This window comes from Alosa pseudoharengus, unplaced genomic scaffold (assembly GCF_046254945.1).
Source record: "Alosa pseudoharengus isolate Yale_2024_CS ecotype anadromous, Long Island Sound unplaced genomic scaffold, YU_APseudo_1.1 YU_APseudo_1.1_scf_14, whole genome shotgun sequence".
Taxonomy (NCBI): Eukaryota; Metazoa; Chordata; class Actinopteri; order Clupeiformes; family Clupeidae; genus Alosa; species Alosa pseudoharengus.
Window position 1 is genome coordinate 24,065,348 of NW_027468609.1, and position 21,885 is coordinate 24,087,232.

A 21,885-nucleotide genomic window follows, 5' to 3' on the forward strand; every position below is an offset into this window, starting at 1 on the left:
TGTAAACAGTCCTAAAGTGCTATATTATTTCATTCACTGGCTATTTTAGAAGTCATGAAGACTTATTGGCACTTGAAAGAACATGGCCTAATTTTGATAGAATATAGTTCCCTTACCTGTCGTCTTCAAATTAATGTGAATTAATACATTAATTGTAAATGTTTTGTTTTCACATAACTGCAGAACACGTGTTGTAATAAGGAAACTGATTTAATGCAATGTTACATTTATGTTACATTTTAGTTTTCTAATATGGAAACGCAGAAAGCCTGTAGGCTAACGTAGTCAAGCTAATATTATAAGAAATCAGCACTGCAAGAGTTAATTGATATAAAGTGGGTTGAGCCTAGGTCATTTGATTGGCATGTCTTTCTCTGTTGTTCACAATAGAAAGGGGAGTGTCTTCCTTGGGTGGGTGGTTTGATATGTAAAGAGGGGGTGTAGTTCAGATCCATATGACCAAATGAGATGCCTTCTTGGGGCTCAGATCTTCCGACTCAAGGGTGACGTCGAAGGCTTACAGGTGCAGAGGGCGGGGTAGTGTCCGTAGACAGGGCGACATCGCAGGGAACACAGAAGGCGATTGAAAGATGTGTGCGTGTGTGTGATAGCGGTGCTGCAGGTACAGCGTCAGGCAGCAGATTTTGCGTTTCGTTCCAGCCCTGGAACATCAGAACCCAGGCTCCGGAGATACTCTTTTTCTCCTGCAATGTCGGGCGGAGGCGACGTTCGTGTGCTCCGCCAAGAATCCGGTCAGGAGAGCCCGAGGATGCCGGCCTGGAAACGAGAGATCCTCGAACGGAGGAAAGCAAAAGGCAGCGGGTCTGGAGCAGGTGGCGAGTCTTCACCGAGCGCAGCCACATCTCGTGTTAATGGCGAGGTAACAGGAAATAGCGGATCTAAAAATAAGGACGATGCCAGCGGCGCTAATCCTAACGGGAACTATACCATCACCCCTGCCAGTCAGTTTTTCGGTAGCAAGCGTGGCAGCGGCACCCCCAAATCCCCGGAGCAGTCACCGGTGAAAACAAAAGATCTGTGGACGGCCATAGAATCCTACGACCCAAAATCAGCGGAGAGTAAGGTAAGGGACAACGGAACTGAAGAGAGCCTAGTGTTACAAGAGAGTTTAGGTCCGTTGGAGGAAAACCCTTTTATTAAATTAGAGAAGGAGCGAAAGAAGCAACTGGACCGGGAAAGCTCACGTCCCATGCAACACATATTGGAACTGTATGGCAGTGTTCCTGGGATTCGGACTATTCGTGCAGAGAACATCATCATTATCGAATCCGATCCTGATTACTTTCCGGAGGGAAGCGGCATTAAACATGCATCTAAACTGCAGCAGAACGGTGTAAGTAGCTATAGCTCTCTTAACGATCTGTTAGAAAGGAGAGGTAGTCCGGTTACTGAGATACGCGCAAAGGAGGTAGTTATTTATGATACAGCACTAAGTAGAAGCGAGGAGAACTTAAGCACTGTGGGTCACGGTTCGGAACTGGCCGACCTTGTCGACGGTCAGGGCAGGGTGAGTCGCATGCTGCAGAAATTCGACCGTAACTACGGTAAACTGCAACCCAGGTCGCGGAGCACTGAGAACCTCCTAGACTTAGATTCTACTTCCGTGAGGCCAAGATCCCGACCCTCACCAAAGCCAGATCTGGTGCCAAAGCCAATCACGTCCCCTCTGCCGGGCTCGCCCGTACACACCTTGGATCGGTCAGTGCCGTCCAGCCCACAGATTTCTCAGTCTTCCAAAACAAAAGCACAGCCTCCTCTTTCTGATGTGGAGAGCCCTCCTGCTTCTCCTCATCCCGTGTCTGCCCTCCTCCGGAGCTTAGAGGCCAGCCGTGGTGGTCGCCGGATCACCATCAACCCAAAAGAGGAGGCAGACAGGGCCGGCTCCTCCAAGCCCATCCGTGAGCGAGAATGGGATCAAACAGATGGGTCCTCCAAGCCTCCCAAGGTGCCATGCTCTCCAGTCCGTGCACGTGCCGACTTTTCAGACGACGGCCCCGGTTCCCTCCAGCCGCCGGACTCCCCCACCTTCGAGTTCCGCCCGGCCCCCAGGCCGGACCTCTCCCTGGTCCCCACCGGCGACCTGCAGGCCCGCGCTCTCGCCAACCTGCGCCTGCAGTCCCGCAAGTCCTTCACGGTGATCCCCAAGGCTCGCCGCAGCTCCTCTGTCTCCTCTGCCTCCTCCCCGGGTAGTACCACGCCCTCCAGCCCGGTCCTGTCCCCCCCACCGTCTTCCCATCGGCCCTCCGAGCCGACCACCTTCCCTACCCCCCTGAACTCGACTTTAGCAGCAGCAGCAGCAGCAGTGCCAACCAGTCGGGTCGTGCCGCCCCCGACGCCACCCGTCTCTAAAAAGCGAGAGTCTGAGAGGGGTCCCAGGCCAGCCAAAAAGGAGCTCCTGCTCGGTCAGCCCGTGCCCAGCAGTCCACCACCTGAACCGGTGGCCCAGCCATCTCCTCCACCCCTTGCCCGGAAGGAGCCGCCACTGCCTGCTGAGAAACTTCCAGTCACCAACATCGACGATGTGGACGTGGAGCCCACACCACCTGCTCCGGCACCCGTTCCCGGTCAGCCGACCACCAGCCCCGTGGTGCAGAAGCGTAAGGGCAACACCTTCACGGTGGTGCCTAAACGCAAGCAGGAGCCGCAGGTAGCCTCGCCTGATCCCCAGGACTCAGCCGCTGGGTCACCTGTGGCAGGCGCTGGGGCCTCCCAGGCCCCCTACGCCCAGCTGGGCACGCTGTTGAAGAAGCGCTACCCGGCGGTAGATGAGATCGAGGTCATCGGTGGCTATCTGTCACTTGGCCGTTCCTGCCTGTCCAAATCTGGATCCACAGGCAAAAAGGTAAAGTAGCCTCACTGTTTATAGCAGTAGTTTATTGCTTTAAACAAGCAAGCTTAGTTAAAAAAACACAAACTGCTCACATTCTTTCCATCTGTATCTGTTTTGTGTGCATCGTAAATGTGTGATAACTCTGGCTGAACCACCGGCTCATGTAACATGCGAGGCTAACTTGACCCGGTTTTTAGGCTTTTTAGTTAATGCACACACAGCCCATTTCTTCTGGATGAAATGCCATTGGTTAGGTTTTTGTTTTGTTTTCATTTTGTTTTGTTGAGATATTTCACATATTTAGCTGCATCAGGGTCATGCTTGGCAGTGCAGATCGCAGAACACCCAAAGCTCATGGCCGGGGTTGCTGCCTGGCCCGTGAGTAGCTTTGTTAGAGGCCAGAGATTGCGCAGAGTCTCATTAGATTACAGGTATGCAGCGTTGTGGACCACCGTCCAGCCGAAGCGTGTCATTGTGCTGCCGCCTTATTGGGTTAGGGTGGACTTGAGGCTCATTGACTGGGCAATCTCATCAAGCTGCTACCTGATCCAGGGGATTTGGCTGGGAAAACCTGACCAATCCACAGATTCTGGGGGCCAGATCAGGCACAGGACTGGCCCGGATCTGGCATGGCTCATCGCCCTGGGGTCTCACATCCACAGGAGCTTAGTAGCGTGCTTCAGGCACCTACCCGCCTCTCAGTGTTGTTAAGTGACCCTATGATCCAAACAATGTGTATAGCTGCTAATGATTAAAAGCCCATGACGGACTGCTTAGGCTCAAGGAGGGAGGGCAGCTACAAGTGCCAGCTCTCTGAAAATGTTGTAATAACAGCTTGCGGTTTATCATGAAATTGCTTCTAAAATGCTTTCTTTTGTTGACTTTCTCTCACTGCTGTTTGTCTTGCGGCTATTTGACATTCCGCAGACTTTCTTGTTATAATTTTTTTTGTTCCTTTGACTGAGAACGAGGTGTTGTCCTGGTGTGGTCAGGTGACACAGGTGTGGGGGCAATTAGAGGAGATTTGTGCATTCTGTAGTCATGTGTAATTCTGAACAGAGCAAGGAGTGGCCAGAAACTGCCACATGATCTGAGCACACAAAGAGAGACATGGGAGGTTTTGAGCTTGCAGGATTTGGAAGGCTTTTGTGGAAGGCTTTTTAGGTGACCAGCCAAACACTTGCTCACAAAGCAGTCTAGGAGAAGATGAGTGGGTTATTTTCAGTTGTTAAAGGGAAGTGGTGTTTTTTTTTTTTTTTTTTTTTAAGTTGTGTTTTGGGTGAGGCATATGTTGAGAAATGTCTCGTCTCGGCGGACTAGTATCAGTTCCTCTGTCAGATAAGGATAGATCATGAAAAATAAAGAACAATCAGCATCTCCATTCCCACCCACCACCACCAGAGCTTGTGACACTTTTGTTTACTTATTTCTTTATCTTTTAGAGGCCGAATATAAACCAAACATGATGAGGCATAGTGCCAACCTCATTCAGTAAATACAGTAAGCTTAGTCAGCACAGGGCAGTTTTGTTGCTCATGGCTATGAAACAAAAAACGCAGCACTGGGCCATGGGAGGACTGCTTGGCTTGGCCTAATCCTTCTGCCCCAAAGCTTTTGGGCATTACTGACGTCCTTCCCCGCCTCTCCCGCCCCAACCAACGCTCATGTCACACCCAGAGGGGGAGAAGGACTCTCCTGCCAACCATGGAGATGCACACTGGCATTAACGAGAGCCGCCTGCTCAGATGCCAGCTAGGGTTGATCTCCTGTGTGTGTGTGTGTGTGTGTGTGTATGTGTGTGTTTGCGCACTTTTATGTAAGTGTGAACGAAAGGGAGAAAGAGAAAAGAGCCTGTGTGGCTTTTTTTAGTCCCTTGCACACCCAATTGAATTAATAACACTGTCACAATTGGCTGAAAATAAGCAATGCCTCATTGTGTCCCTGCATTCCACACAGACTTGTTTTTTTTGTTTTGTTTTGTTTTGTTCTCCCTGTGGCAAAGGTTGGACTGGGTTTTTTTAAGCATCAAGGGCAATTTGTGTGGAATTCCGGCCCTGTATACGCCTGGGCGGAGTGTATGGGCCCTGCCTCTGAGGGATGGGTGACGTCTCGGAGTGGTGTTTGTGGGCTGCAGAGGCCCCTGTTTGCAAGAGGAAGGGTTTGCTGGGGGATTTTTTTAGTCACATTAAACTGTGACGCTGTGCAGCAGCACACGGTGAAGACATGCAGCTGGAGAAATATTCACCACGGGTTTCCATCGCTACCACTCAGTCATAAAAACCTCCCTTTTTTCTTCTTCTCTGTAACCCCTCTTCTCTTCTGTTCATTCTCGTTTCTTTCTCTTCTTTTCTCTTCTCCTCTCTTTCTGTATCTTTCTCCCTCTCATATTTGTGGCCTAAGTGTGCATCATGCTGTCTCTCTCATACTGCATCATGCTGTCTCTCTCCGTCGTTCTGCATCCCTCCCTCCCTCCTCTCACTCCCTTTCCTTTCCCCCTCTCTTTTAAACTTTCTCACACATTTTTGTGGGCCAGCCGTTTCTGACAAAGTTCCTGGGACAGACCAGTGAGGTTGTGAGAGGGAGGGGAGGGAGTTTTTTTTTTTTCCATGGAATTCTAGGGCCCAAACTGGAACGCCGCCGCCACAGCTGATGCCGCCGCCACTACTCTGGCCTCTGAGCTCCTTAGCTGCGGCCATGGCTGCAGTAGGTTTAAAGTTCCTCTCATTCTCCAGTCTCCAGGCCGCCTCTTCCCACTCCTGTTCCCAGCGGAAGCATTGTGCCTGGGCTGGGCTAATCAAGATTGTCCTTTGCTCCTTGGTGTTTGCTCGTGACTTGCTGTGTGGTGCACCTCGAGCTCTGCCGTGATGGGATCGGAGGGGGGGGACTATATACGTCAGGCGCAAACTCAGCATGTCGTGGGCCATTCTGATAAGACAAACGCAATCCCTGTAATGTGGATTTTCTGTGCCAGAACTGTAGGGAATTCCATCCACATTCTGCAGTGAAAAAGCATTTTGAAGTGTGTTGATGTGGTTAGGAGTGAATATGAATTACTATGATTGAGATTGGGAATGAATGTGAATTAATAAGAGTGAATATGAATGTGGATTAATGTAATTTGGAGTGAATCCAGATTGATAACGGATAATTCTGGATGGCACCCTATTGTCTGTGTGCTTGTGCTGTCCAGGCAGTATAGCCTTTGGCTGCCGCTGGAGAGATGGAAAGGGCGGAGCTGCTTGTTGTGGTCTGGTCTGAGGCTTTAGGAAGCACGCTGATCTGTCATTATAGGCAGGAAATCAGTTGCAAGGGCAAGAGCCTAAAGCAGATTGTGTGTGTGTGTACGTGCATATGGGTGTGCTGTGTGAGTCTGCATGCTTATGTGTGTACACACATACAGTCCTTCATATAGAGTAGACCCATTTGTGTGTTCATATATGAGTGTATGTGTGCTTTTGTGTGTTTGTGGGCATAATTTAGGCCTAACTCTTAAGTCATGTATATTCATGAATCTATGTGAATGTACATGCATGTGTGCGTGTGTGTGTGTGTCTCATTTATCCGTCACAGGCCTCTGGTTAAATAGAGAGTTACCCCCTTAGAGTTGCCGTCATTTGTAATTGATACCGTAGATTTCTCTGTAATTAGTTTATTGGGTTAAGCTGTTGAAGCATAAATTGGGGTTATGTAACTAAAAATGGTTTTCAAACTGAAACAGGCAAGGAAATCCCATTGGCTAGTTTGCTGCTGTAGTTGTTCTTGGTACAGTTTTACAAAAGTGGAACATCATGGTTAAGCATTAGACATGGTTTGACTCTCTGGAGCATGAGAATATTCTATGTGCACACCAGGTTAAAGCTAACTTGCATTTAAATTACGTCAACAGTACCAGTAGAATCGGTCTCTGATCTGTACATTTTTTACACATTAAAAGTTTTGACTCAAGTTCTTGTTCAAGTCTACATCAGTCATACATTGTGCCGGAGATTTGTTTTTGTTGTTATAGTGTGTTTCGTGGACTTCCAGAGGTTTGTGGCCATATGTCATTAGTGTGTAGCATCTGTAAAGTTGCTGGTCACACTCATCACCTGACTTTTGTTTGCACTGCAGGGAGATTCTCTGGCACCTTGCTGTCATAATTGCCCTGTTTGCTCTGGGCGTGGGGGCTCTTGGGCGCTGTCGATGGGGCAAGGGTACACAGGCCGCTCTTCCAGAGACGACACGTGTGTGTTTGTTGTGTGTAGGCTTGGCTAAAGGCTAGGTGATGCATCAGTCACACACACACACACACACACACACACACACACACACACACAGAGGGGCTGTGAAGGCACACATCCTCACGAATCCTTAGCCAATATAGCACTCTGTAGTTGTTCTGAAACAGATGTCCACTATGATTTTGGTTTGTTTGTTTTTCCCAAAAGGGTTGTCCCGCTGTCTTTGAGGACTTCCCCAACATAGCCTGCTACTGAGGCGTCATCAGAGCTGATGGATACTCAGCAAGTTGTGAATGAGGGAAACAAACTTGGCATGGCGACTTTGTGTATAATTTATGTAGACAGCATGTGGCTTTGAAAGACAATAGTCTTCCGCAATAGTACTCTATTGTGTTTCTGTTACAAGTGTGTCTCTGTTGTGTGGGTCTGCAGCAGATTTACCATACTCCCATTAAGAATCCCCAGCCTCTGTGACTGTACTGACCAGGTCATGAGACCGGCAGACTGCTCACCACCGGTCATCAGTCTTCCTAAACAGGTTTACATTGACGGCTACAGAGACCATAGGTGGAGGTCAAACTTGGTACTGGGTGTATAACATTGACGTGATGGAACTGGCTTGAGCAATGAATGGTAATGACAAACTGCAGACTCCTTTACCGGCTGATGTCATGGAACAGCCGCTCCATCAATGAGTAACTATTTTCAGGTAAGAAAACAAAAGGGTTTTATGGTCATACCAGGCTGTAATAACTAAATAAACTGCTCAAGAATCCCTTGGTCACTGGGTTTGAGGTCACTGTCAGCGTCCGGTGTTGAGGAATGCTCTAATGAGGGCTAACTGTTAGCTTTAGCGATAGCATTCTGTCCCCCAAATCTCTGACTAGAGGTGTGAAAGTCCACTGTGTTTAATTATTAATTCACGGGAGGATGTCCACTCCTACTCGCTTGCGTTTACTTACTGTTACCGGCATCGCCCCAGCACCCCTCTGTCTTTATGTCTGGTCACCTGTTCCTCATCATGTAACCCCACCCCCCAACACCACACACATACACACACCTCTGCCCCCATTGTCTCTTGACCAGTGTCCACTTGTCTCCTTTTTCTCACACTGCGTGTCTGCCTGTCTGTCTTTCTCGCTTCCCTCTGTGTGTCTCTCTCCATCTTCCCTCTTTCTCTCTCTCTCCCTCTTCCCTCTTTCTCTCTCTCGCCCTCTTCCCTCTTTCTCTCTCTCCCTCTTCCCTCTTTCTCTCTCTCTCTCTCTCTCTCTCTCTCTCCCTCTTCCCTCTTTCTCTCTCTCGCCCTCTTCCCTCTTTCTCTCTCTCCCTCTTCCCTCTTTCTCTCTCTCTCTCTCTCTCTCTCACTCTCTCTCTCCCTCTTCCCTCTTTCTCTCTCCCTCTCTTCCTCTTCCCTCTTTCTGTCTCTCTCGCCCTCTCCCTCCATCGCTCTTCCCGTCCCTTGCCTGACCTCGGCCCTGCTTTCTGTCCTGCAGAGTGGCAGCGAGCCAAGCACTGGTGTAACGCTTGAATACCCCTTTACCACCCACGGCTCTCACCCCGATGACACACACACACACACACACACACACACACACACACACAGGGCGACTGGGCTTTAACATGTTTGTTGCTGGTGATTGTCACTGACAGAGAACATTAGCCCCAAATCATTAGCAGGCCTGAGGACTTCAGTGCCGCCACGAGTGCTATAGATCAGATCTATTTTATTTGGTTCGGGTGTGCGGTTGTTTTATTTGTGTGTGTATGAGTGAGGGAGATAGTGAAACTGAAAGAAAGTTAAATTAGATAATGAAGAGTGTAGTCATGTAGTCCGTACTGGTATTTATTTTGTGACCCTTTTGTGTATCGAGTGGTTTTTCTGTATCTATAGGTGTGTGTGTGTGTGTGTGTGTGAGAGAGAGAGTGAGAGTGTGGCTGTGAAAGTGGCCCTTAGCTGTGTGTGCATGATTGCCCTCTCAATACCGGTGGAGTAATTAGAATTCAGACAGCAGAGCGCCGCTGTCATAGTCATGTTTAATTCAAGCAGGTCCTGGCGTGTGTGTGTGCGCACGTGTGTGCGTGTCTAAAGCTGCCTGTGTCGATGGTTTGCATGTGCGTGCGTGCGTGCGTGCGTGGTGGATGGACCTGTGTTTGCTTGTATGTGTTCTTGCTTGTGTGTTTGCCAGTTGTGTGTGTGTGTGTGTGTGTGTGTGTGTACACAAATGGAGAAGAAAATGACTGAGTTGTTCATACATGTTCATGGAAAACCGGCACATATGGAGGGTAGGAATCATGTAGGGGTTGTGTGAACCAACAGGCCACCGTAGCCTTTGGGCTGCCAGATGGATACTATTTGTTAAACACACCATGCAAATTCTAGTCAAATGTGCTGGTGATGCAGTTGGCAGATGGTTTAAGAACATAGGAGACATTAAGCGCAGGGAGGTGTGATGCTCTGTCATGAGCAGTACTGCCTGTGTGTCTATCATTTAGTCAAATAAGTTTGTGTTAAGAGTGGGTGGTCAAGCGCTCCAGTATCGTTTCACTTTCGTCCTGTTTTGAGTAGGGTGTTCAAATTCTGGATCTGGCAAATCAACCTTGTCTGGCCTCTGTCTTTCTTTCACTGTCTGCCTTTCTGTCCCCTTAGTTTTGGGTACGTACTGTACACTGTTAACCTAAGCCTCTGCCACCTTCTTTCCTTCCCTCTCTCTCCCCCTCTTCTCTGCTGCCTCTCCTCCCCCGCTCTCCCATTTCTCTCTTTCCTTCAGCTATATCCATGGTGTCTGTCGCCGGGCAACAGGCGGCCATGGCCATTCTATCCTGTCATTTAGGATTCCTGGATAAGGAAGAGTCTCTTTTTTCACGCTCTGTCTATCTTTCTCTCTTTCTTCCTCTCTCTCTCTCTCTTTTCACACAAACCTTTGCTCCCTCTCATTTGCTGTGTACACACACACACACCCTCACACCCAAGTCTGTAATGAATGAAATCAACATCAAACAGCTGAAGTTTCAGCCAGCCTACTTTAGAATTATAAACATTACACAGGTGGACCTGCCCAGTCTGACTTCCTCCCCTTTCTCGTCTTTCCACATTGTTTATCTATCGCTCATTCTCTTTTTCAGTTTTTACATCGTAACTTGGAAACGGTCAAGATAATAACAAATAAACATGACCGCTCTTGTTCACGCCCACAAACTGTGTACCACAGTGATCCATCAAAGGAAGGACACCCTATGAGTGTTTTATACACACACACATACACACTCTCACTCTCACTCTCACTCTCACTCACTCTCTCTCTCTCTCTCTCTCTCTCAAATTGAAATTTAATGTTGATATATTGACATGAATTTTTGGATGCATAGTGCCAATGCTAGTGGCAAGATTAACATAATATAAAGTAATATAGCATGATAATTGAACTAGATTAGATAACTAGATAACTAGATTAGATAGATAGATGTATCTGTTAATAGATGTGATAATAGATGTCACATGTAAACACACACACACACACACACACACACACACACACACACACACACACACAAATACACACAGATGCAGTCATCCGAGGACACCTACAGTAGCTGATCCCACACAGATAAAGCCTATCCTGCTATCCCATACAAATTAATCCTATCCTGCTTAAGCGGTCACATCACATGTTTATGTTTACAAAGCTTACCTGTTCACGTGCCCCTGGTAGTAGAGGATGTGCCTCCTAAATCTTCTTAAAGAGCACTTGGACACATCTGCAGACAATTTGTATAGAGGGTAACCCCAGAAGACGTCCTGATTTGTGTATGTCTTAACTAGCACAAAAGAAACTACGGATGGGGCATTCGTGGCCTACTGGTTAGGGAATCGGACTTGTGACCGAAGGGTGGCCGGTTTGATCCCTGACTGGTAGGAAAAATGTGGGTGGGGGAGTGATTTGAACAGCACTCTGCATCCATGTCAACGGATGAGGTGCCCTTGAGCAAGGCACCTAACCTCCAACCGCTCCCTGGGCGCCGGATTAAGGGCTACCCACTGCTCTGGGTGTGTGTGTGCTCCTAGTGTGGGTGTGCTCCTAGTGAGCCCTCTACTCTGAGTGTGTGTGTGTGTGTATGAATGTGTGTACACTACCCAGATGAGTAAAATGCAGAGAACCAATTTTCAATATAACTTAACTTCATGTTCAAAAGAAAGCAATGAGATGCTAGAAAACTAGAGACTGTACATGCGGTGCCGTGGTGCGATGCAGAGTTGATGATTGAATAAGACGTTTTTTGGGCTATGTTTAGAGAGAACACAGGTAGAGTCAGTTCACTCATGTTCTATAGGATCTGTGACACGAATATATTGGTTGATGATGGAAGAGTTCTGCATGGAAACAGAAAGGTCAGTCTTCTGGTGTTTTCCATCTGTGTGTCTGAGACACGGCTCTCGAGAGGCCTCATACTGGAGCCTGCCTGCTCCTCATATTAAGCCATTAAAGTCTCTGCTGAGAGATTAGCTTTAATCAGACATCTGGTCAGTCTATCCCTATACCTCAATGAAAAGCCTCTGCAAACTTTGCTACTGTAGTATTCTCTCTCTCTCTCACTCTCTCACTCTCTCTCTCGCGTAAACACACACACACACACACACACACACACACACACACACACCGATAAATAGGTCTTTATAGATAGCTCCAGTCTGACCTGACAGCCTTAGCACACCCATGCCAACATCACTTCAACATCACAACGCTGTATGTGCCAAGTAGTGCTCATAATTCACCTCGGCACAACCTACTGACCTGCCATTGCCTGTGTGTGTTTGTGTATGGGAGTGAAGGTGTCTACTTATTTGTCTTTCAGCTTGTCCAAGAGTGTCTCTCTTGGAGTGTGTGTGTGTGTGCGCGTGTGCGCGCACTCCATGTGAAAACAGTTTTCCCGTCTGCTCATTCACCCGAAACTCCCTCTCCCTCTCTCTAGTCCAAATCAGGACGGGCCATCTAAATGGCCCAGAAAACTCTGTCTCTGGCACACTGCCCTTTTCCTTTCATGTGCACTCAGACACACACAGAATCGGCACGCCTGAACTCCCGGGGTTACGCACTCGGTCGCACTCGGCCCGAAGGCCCTCATTACAAGCGAGCAAGGAACTCTCGCACCGTGGCATTTACGACAGTTCCTCAACGCCAGTGCGGTAAAAGGCCAAATAAGAAAAGGCACCACCGGGCCTGACAATGGGACGACAATAGCACCGCAGCTAAAGGAAGCGCTAAAATTAGCGGCCCTGGTGGTGTGAGTCATCCTACTCCATTCTGGTGTCTTAAGTGTGGGAGTGTGAGAGGGTGGAAGGGGGGGGGGGGGGTTGGAGAAGGGCAGGTCGGGCAGGGGAGGCCAGGGCAAGAGGTGGCTGGCCCCCCCCTGCTGCTAGGGGTGAGGGAGAGAGGGGAAGGGAGGAGAGAGGGAAGAGAGGAGAGCCTGGAGGCTAGAACTGGCCTAATGTAGCTTCAGCTCAGACAGACGAATGAGATGATAGAGCGAGAGAGAAAAAGAGAGAGAGAGGGAGGGAGAGAAAGAGGGGGAGAGGGAGAGAGAAGAGGTGAGAGAGAGAGAAAGAGAGAGAGATGGGGAGACATGGAGAGAGAGAGACATGGAGAGAAGTGTTAAAGATGAGGGAGAGAGAGAGGGTCAGGAAGAGGAAGAAACTAACGAGAAGGGGAATTACACAGCGCTGAAAGACGGAAAGGAGGAGGAGGAGGAGGGGGGAGTAAGTAGAGAGAGAGAGAGACTGAGCAAGACACATCGGAGAGAGGGAGAATGACACTGAGATGAAAGAAGAGCGAGGGAGTGGTTGTAGAGAGAGAGAGAGAGAGAAAGAAGAGAGAGAGGGAGGGGCTCATGCATCACTTCTGGCTCAATAATGCGGCCTTTCACAGCCACGGGTGGGCACAGAGCCCCCTGACAGCAGGGGAGGGGAGGGAGAGAGGATGGGACGGATGGAGTGAGCGAGTGAAGCCCTTTCCCCAGCCGAGAGGAAGTAATCCCACAGGCTACTTTGATTTATTGATTCGCTCCCTTTGGCACGGCTCTCGGTTCTAGGCTCTGCTGCAGGCTGAGAGAGAGAGAGAGAGAGAGAGAGAGAGAGAGAGACACACAGAGACACACAGAGACACACACAGAGAGAGAGACACACAGAGACACACAGAGAGAGAGACACACAGAGACACACAGAGAGAGAGACACACACAGAGACACAGAGACCTGGGCTTCTCCTCAGTAGGACCTGCCCTGTTCAAGTAAACCAGCAAGCGCCTCTTACAGGGAGAGAATGAGTCAGGAGTGGGAATTATAGCAAAGGCCTCTGATGCCCACGCCAGTTTGGAAAAGCCAGAGATGGAAGGATGACTTTTAAAATGAATTTACACTTGCTGTTAGATTGGCTTATGCATGTGGGAAAATGTTTGATTGTGGCATTGATCCATTGGATTGTGGATAAGGGTTGGGGGAAATCCAGTGGCTGAGAAAACCTGCCTAAAACCGCCAAGAAATATAACATTGGGCATGGGAAAACTATTTCATTCTCAGTGTTAACAAGTCACCCAAATGTTTGGCCGTCCACTGATGTGCCCAGTACGTTGCATTGAATAGGAGACTTGATTGAGTTCAGTTATCATCTCTAACCCTCTCTGGGCTGTCCTTGCTTGGGGTACTGTTGTCCTTTTAAGGTAAACCTTTTTGGAGCAGCCCTAATATTATAAAATAAACACGCTCTTAGATCAACTTGCTTTAGAATGGCTTGTTTGTGTTAAAGACTGCAAGAGAGAGCGAAAAATGTACTGTTGAAACAGTTTTTCACAATTAGGGTTATGAATCGCTTTGCCTGAATCAAACTTACTGTCGTTGTCTTTTTTAAATAAAAAAAAACCTTTGTTTACAGATTCATGATGCTATTTCTTATGTAACCTGCAAGCACAATGATCATTAAGAAGAATCATTGTGTGCAGTTCTAAGCTATTACCTTCCTACTATTAGCTTCCATCTCTCTGACCATGTAAGGTAATTTTCACACCAGAAGACAATGGGACAGAAGAACAACACTAGTTCAAATATAGTTCGAGGCCATCTTTTTGTACCGTGTTGCATCTCCTAACTTGGTTTGAGTTTATGAACTCACTAAGTGTGATTTGGAGGCCATTACAGAAACTAATAACAGTGAGTTTTTTTTTTCCACTGACATCGAACGGTGCACTCTCTTTACACAGGATGAGATGCGGTCTACTCGTCTGTCTCCTCAAGAAGCTACTTCAGACACGTTGTCATGGTAAAGCTGAAATCACAATGGAATCAAGATAGTGCTTCTCAGAACCACATAAGCAGCAGTTGGCTCAGGTCTTTTTATTGTCTCTGCTAGACAGAGCCCTACCAAGTCCAGTTTAATTGTGATGTTGTAAATACTGATGCTATCAGTTATGGGGTGACAATTTGGTGGAAATTAGTGTGTGTGTGAGAGAGAGAGAGAGAGAGAGAGAGCATATATGTGTCTCTCTGTGTGTTGCATTGCAGTGTCTTGCTTTTTTTCATGTTTTGTTGGGTCTTTAGCAAAGAGCCTGAGTGAGTGAAAGAGCAGGTGATGTGAGCGACACAAAGCCACTCCTGTTTTGCTGTTCTTCCACAGATCCCTATACATAGCCTCCTATACATTACTGGAGGGGGGTGGAAGTTGGTGCCTTGTGATGACGATTAGAGTAGATTTAGGGCAAGTCACATATGACAAGGAGATTGAAGGGGAAAGGTACCAGAACAGTCACCACAGTCATGGTCATTTGACCCCATTCTTGGCCGAGATGGACATTCCTGGTTTGCAAAGCAGAAGTCCAGCTCCATATTTAGTTCCACTCAGACTGGATGTACGTAAGCATGTCTGGTGAATTGGTGAGACACACTTGATTGATAATGCTACTTCCTCATTACGAAGCGGGCATCTGAGAAGACATTCTCAGTCTCGGTGTCTTGCCACATCCTGCAAACTGCAAGGTGTGTGTATGTGTGTGCAGTGCACGCACAGGGTCTGTATTTGTGGGGTTCTATAATAGAATCCCATGAGAAATGGTGTGTCACCCTGTGTGAACCTAACCAGAAGGGCCCATAATAATACATTAACACAGAAATAGAAGCCAAAACTTGTTACATTTGACGCTACTCTTCATAGTAGAAAGGATGAAAATACTTGCGGGTGTCTGCTTGGTATTTACAGCCTTTGAGATAAAGCAAAAAGTGCTTGTCATCATTGTGGTCTGGTTGTGTGTCTCCTTGTAATGCAGTAGAATTGCTGCCCCAGATTCTTGTGCACTTTTATGACTGAAACAAGGGTCGAGCTACTTCAGGGAAGCTATAATAAGGAAAACTCCGGAGATATGTGGCCTGAATAAACATCCACTTCATCACATATCTACATGCATCTCAATTGGTGTCATTAAGATATTGCCCAAGTTGTGTAGCCTGTAAATATAACCAGCAAGGAATTAATCGTGCATGTTAATGTTTAATCAAGTAACATAATACTGCTAATTAATTCATGTAGACCATGAGTGCATAAAAATGAATGAATTTCCTGAGGGAAGTGAGCTGCTCAGCGTGCTGCTAATTCTTTTTCTGAAACACTTTGCTTGAACTCTCCATATCAAACCCAGCCATATCATACAAGTATGTGATGATTGCAGATATCATCCAACATACAACATCCAAATGGCATTCTTGTGACATGATGATATTGGTTTTATGACTACAGATTAAAAAGTAAAAGTAAAGTGATCCTTTCTTTTTCCTTGTTTGGACCCAGTCTTGCATCGTGTTGGATGCGTTTTCCTTTGACATATCTGTAGACAATGCAACTTATGCAGTGCATGAATGCAAAATAATAATGCCTATATGAGATGAACAAAGCCACTGGTTGGTCAGGTTCAGGCACCTCCAGGATGTAGTGATACACTCAATTAGTTATGATTCGGTTGATGCGGTGAGTGTATGTTTAGACATACAGCATGTGCGTATGAAGTCTCTCGGAACTCCTACATGTAGGGTTTTTCCGAAAATGATTTGATGACTTTTGTCAGGGATGTTATTCTCTTCTTGGAAATGGGCTCTCGGGGTTGCATAACGGCGCCTCATTTAGCATGGCATCCTACGCGCAGACAGCAGGCCCAAAGCCCTTCAGCCCTCGGCCAACTTAAAAACCCTCCTCCTCCTCCTCGGGGTGTGACCGCTCCAAGCTCCTCTGGTCCGACAACTGTTTTGAAACTCCAACTTCTCAGCAAGGACACCACAGCAGGGCTTAGAGGCTGCAAGGGCTGTAGAAAACAAAACAAAACAAAACAAAACCCTGAACAAAACCGGCCTAAACTAATATGCCCTTTTACACAGCCAGACAAAAGCCAAGTGTTGTCACTAATGAAGTGTGCCTGCTTCATTTTTTTTTTTTTTTTCATTTTGGTGTTGAGACGTGGCGCTGTGTGTGTGTGTGTGTGTGTGTGTGTGAGACACACTGAGGGCTCCTCTGTGAATAAAGAGAGACAAGAGTGGATTAGTGCTGTCCTCAAAAACATTTTGACTTGTGCCAAGCCGCCTCTTAATGAAAGCTTTCCGTCCTCCCTCGACGACGGCTCCAGCGCCTTTTAATAACCTGTTCTTTAATTAATAGCTATCATGAAGGCAGCTCTCGGGGAGGAAGAGGCGAAGCGGCGCTGCGAACGCTAACGACAGAGTTCACCTTCGAAATGATACGAGTCAGAAAGCTCCCTTTGATTCTCAGGGATGAAAGCGATGCGCTTCGGTGTTGACAAAACCCCCCTTGCTCATGCTCAGGCACTTAGTGATGTTATTTTGGTGGCCTGCTTTTGATGTTTTGTTTGTCACTAAACATGGAGGCTGTCCTCATGCATTTTAATAAGGGAATGCACATTATTACATGAAATGCACCATTATTTTGAAGTATTTTGTTTTAAAAATATTCTATCCTTTTACATCTGGCTCGGGATTGCACTCCATAAACAGTGTTTCTCTCTGGGATGTCCTGTTGCAAACAGATTGTCAGCCATCACTGTGAATTGATTGAGACTTCAAGCAGAGAATGTGTGTCTTGTTGTATACAAAGTGCACTGTGAGAGGTCTGAAGATGGCTTTCTGTTGCTAACACATTCGGTCCTCTGTTCTCTCTCTTTCTTTCTGTCTCTCTCCCTCTCTCTCTTTCTGTCTCTCTGTTTCTCTCTTACAGCTGAAGATCTCCTTCAATGAGTCGAGTCTGCAGAGCACGTTCGAGTACCCGTCCGAGAACAGTGTCTGGGGCAGCGAGGACGAGGAGGAAGACGAGGAAGAGGAGGAGGAGGGGGGAAGGCCGAGGAAGGAAGAGGAGCAGGGCCTCCTGGAGCGTGTGCGGATCCCCCGACCCAGCTTCACCAGCTCCCCCACACACACCACCACCAACAACAACAGCACTGGTAAAGAAAACACAGAGAGAGATGGAGAGATGGAGAGGAAATGGAGAGAGGAAGGAGTGAGGGAATGGTGAGGAAGAGGAGAAGAAAAAGGGAGAGAGCAAGAGAGGGAAGAGAGAGCAAATAGATACATGACTGGACAGAAGGAATTAAAGACAATGGTAGTAAAGAGGGAGGGGGGGCAGAAGAGGAAATGTTTTAACAGACCAATGAAGGAGGATGGTAAAGATGGAAAGAAAAAGGGAAAGAGTGTGTGTGAAAAAGAGAAGAGGAGAAGAAGGAGGAGGAGGAGGGAGAGGAAATGGAATGAATGGACGGGATCAGAGTGAGGGAATGATGAAGGGGGGGAGAAAAAGAGGGAGAGAGGGGTGGCAGCCAGGCCGACACACACACTGAAGGGAAATGGGTTTTGCAAGTGGGTTGATTGCTTTGGTCGCAGTGCCAATGGCAGGATGTGACCGAGAGAGAGGGACAGAAAGAGGGAAACATTGAGTCATAGTTCTGAAGAGGTGGCTTTGGAACAGATGCGGTCCAAGGTATCTGTCATTCTTGTGTTGAGTGGAAGGACTGTAAGTTTTAGGAGGAAAATAAAAGGCTATTTTAGGAGTAGCTGAAACTACAAAAACTGAAGCTTTAGCCTCGCATCAACTCCTCACAGACTAGAATCAGTGGAGACACCTGCTGGCCATCTGGGAAACATGCCCCTTTAAACTTTTTGTTACTGATGATAGTGGTCATGTTAACACCACGAGTGTTATAAAACCATATATAACCAGTTTTATATATTCTAATATATATTCTTGCTTGTTTGTTTGCTGCTTGTTTGTGTCTTTATCCCCGACCTTTGTGTTGTGATTGACAGATCTGTCCAACTACACACCGAAGCATGGTATGGATTACAGTGCCTGGCAAGACCACAAGCTTGATGACCCTGCCCTCCTGGGGGGGTCCAATTCTCAACGCACAGACACACCCCAAGAGGAGGTCATGGTAGGACCAACGATTTACTGCCATGCTTGACTGTAGTCCTCAAGGTCACATATTGTGTTGAACAAATGATGTGTGTAGAATTTTGAAAGGGCCCTGGAGTTTGAAGATAGACATTTTTGTTTTGAATTCCAGTTGGTGGTTGGATACATATTGTGCCATGTCTACTAGTTGGTGCACGTGTATTGTGATGTGTTAAAGGTTATCCACATAGGGACTTGTTGTTGCTCTTGCCTTAATGGAGTGAGGGAGATAAGAGTTGGTCTGTGTGCTGTGTGTGTTTCAGCTCACGCCGGCCGATAGCTCCTCCTTGTCAGACTTCAGCAGTGAACCAGCTCTTTACTTCTGAACCTCTAGAACCTTCTGGAACGCCACGGGACCAACCACTGCCTGCAAGCACCAGCCCGCCTACACACGAGTACACATACGGACATTTACACACACACACACACACACACACACCAGTGGGACCAAAAACCCAGCAAGACATGAACTGTCAATCCAGTTCAGACTTTCTTAACACTGCTCACACACACACACACACATACACACACACACACACACACACACACACACACACACACACACACACCTATATATACGCAAAGATACACACAAGGGATATTCAGTCTCTATTACATACATACAAACACACAGACACACACAGGAAGCAGCAGGACTGGCCACATCATCAGAGACCCTTATGCAGTTTATTCGTCATCCACTTCCATGACTGACAAACTGTGACTGCCCCTCCAGGATGCAGGTTCCAGATTGGAGACCACGCCTGATTGTCAAAGTACCCCCACCCACCCCACCTGAAACTGTGTGGGGGGGGTGCGACTTCTGCCTCTCGGCGTGCCGGCCAAAACGGACTTACTAGCCTCGTAGCATTAGCCTTCTCTGCCTTTAAAAGCTTCTCTGTCTCTCTCATGTATTAGCGCCCCTGTTAGCGTTGGTGTTAGCGGGGGTGGCTGCGGCGGTGGTCGTCGATCTCATCACCTCATGAAAAAGTAAGTGACCAAATTTTTTGTCGTTGTTGTTGTTTTTGGAAGAGGAGGAAGCCCTCTGTGCCCGTCCTCACTGCCTGTGAGACTCAAGCTGTGGAGTGCAAGGGGAGGTTCAAGACTTTACACCTACAAACTCTTCAAAGTCGAGTGGAGGTAGAGGAGGAAGAAGAGCAATCGGAGGAGAGAACCTGATAAATGAAACGAGAAAATAAGAAAAAGAGATGGGGGGAGGGGAGAAAACGTCTGAATTTACCAGTGAAAGGGTGCCACAGTACCACTTGTTTGTGATGCTAATTATTATGATTATTTTTTTGTATCTGCATGTGTAGAATCCTCATTGACTTGCTCCTCCAATCCCATCCCGCTCCTCATCCCTGCAAAGTTAGTCCCTGGTTGGATGATTGTGTATGTCTTGTAGTTTTGTATTTCATGATGGTTGTAATGAAACTGTGTTAAAAGATTGGAGAGAGGAATTCTCCAGACTTCTTAGCCTAGTGTATCTGTAGGGCCAAGAACCAAGCAAGCATCGCTAAGGTCTCTGTCTTATTTTAGCACTCCTATGTAACCAACTTTAAATCAACAGAAAATCGGAATGTCATGCTATATGAAGGATGTAATCTTTGAGCTTTGCGCTATATCCAGATGCCTTTATGCGTTTACATTGCTCAAAATTAACTTTTATATACAGTGTAATTTGGTTTAAGATTTTGTATTTAGCAGCTGAAGCTTGCTTAGGAGATACACATCTCTAATAGTGACCTCTCAATCTTAATAGCAATGGTTTTCTCTCCATGTCTCAGCAGAAGCTGATGCATGTAGCCCAAGCCAGCCATGTTTCAGTATTTTAATAGCTTTTGATCTTAACAGTCGTAAGTAAACATTTGTCTGAACTGGTCAGTATAGACAGGCGCCAGCTGGAAGATAAATATACCCATATGGTTGAGCTCTGTGTGTATGTGAACCCCTGTATGTATGAGTGGTTAGAGGTGAAGTACATGAGGAAATTGAACTGACTTTTATACACACAATGCCAACTTCCATGTATGTGTGCGTGCGTGTGTGTGTGTGTGTTAGGGCTGGGCGGGTGGCCTCCACTTACTAAAACGATCGGTTCTGCCTCAGCCAGTATTGTTGTATAGTTTCTATAGCCCAGGATAATGGTATTTTCATTATTAGTAATTTATTACATGGCTTTTTTTTGTTATTATTTTTTTTTTTCTATAAAGGGCTTGGTGAGTTGCCCTCTGGAACTGAGGCCACAGTGCCAGAGAGCTTTGTCCTGTTTTTTTCTTTTTTAAACTGTACTTAGATCATGATTGACATCATGTAGAAAGAAAGGAAGGCATGTATATACACAAAAAGTGGTGGCTGGAGTCTCAATTATTGTTCAGTTGTCTGTGTTTTTACTTTATATTTGCACTTGTCATTTTACTTTCTTTATTTTGCACTTCTTCAATAAAAGCAAGAGCAACAGTACACATACTGTAGAAAAAAAGACCTCAGTGACACAAGAGAGTTAGAACGGCTCACCAGTTTTTAAAATATGGTGAAAGAAAATAGGCAGGCACTGACAACTCTGTCCAATTTAAACCACAACAAAAACAACTCATAGCAGTTATTTATACAAAACACTGTTTCATGCTAGTGAAAACAACCACTGAAGGGACCACTCACAAGGCCTGAGAAAGCAACGTCGAGACATCCCTGTTGTCGCTTACAAGCACTTGCCTTGTCTCTGCCAGTCTGTCTCTTGGGCAAATCGTATTCCAGTGGGGATACGTGACACTAGCAGGCTTGTGGAATGGCCTGAACTGCCACGCAACGCGATAGGCTCTGGTGACACGGAGGGAGAGTCTAAGAGATGTCTAGTTCTTCAAACTTATATCCTGAAGAATCCGAGCCACTCTCATGTGTTGATAACTTGTCTTTTTTTTTTGTTTTTTGTTCTGTCTGTTTGAATTTATATACTGTATTTGTCACTCCAGCTGCCGAGAAGATTGAACTGTGCAATTTGTATTCATCAAGGATTTCAGCAGAAAAAAAAACAATGTCAGAAAAGGTTAATAAACAAAGCTGCAAAAGAAAAAAAACATCTTGTCGATTATTTGTCTGTAGGCATGAGTACAAATGCCTGTACAAAGCAAGGAGTCTGGTGTTTAAAGGCACAGTCTGTGATTCTGGTGACGTCCATCCCCTTAAGCATAATGTTGATTTGCTGGAATAGTGTGTAGCAGTCAGGGGTAACTAGTGTGTTTTCCAGTTAGACACAACTGTGTATGAACACCAATTCAAAATGAACAACACTGTTAGGAGCAATAGGCCTCATTCACCAACCGTTTTTA

At 46.7% G+C, this 21,885-nt stretch overlaps 1 protein-coding gene across 1 annotated transcript; it reads left to right on the forward strand.

Moving 5' to 3' along the window:
- Nucleotides 1–504: 504 nt before the first annotated feature.
- Nucleotides 505–21,623, forward strand: tprn (taperin). Its single transcript, XM_076284297.1, has 4 exons — nt 505–2,863; nt 17,327–17,549; nt 18,409–18,536; nt 18,820–21,623. The coding sequence occupies exons 1-4, from the start codon at nt 710–712 to the stop codon at nt 18,880–18,882; spliced, it is 2,568 nt and encodes an 855-aa protein (XP_076140412.1). The 5' UTR covers nt 505–709; the 3' UTR covers nt 18,883–21,623.
- The last annotated feature ends 262 nt before the right edge of the window (nt 21,624–21,885 follow it).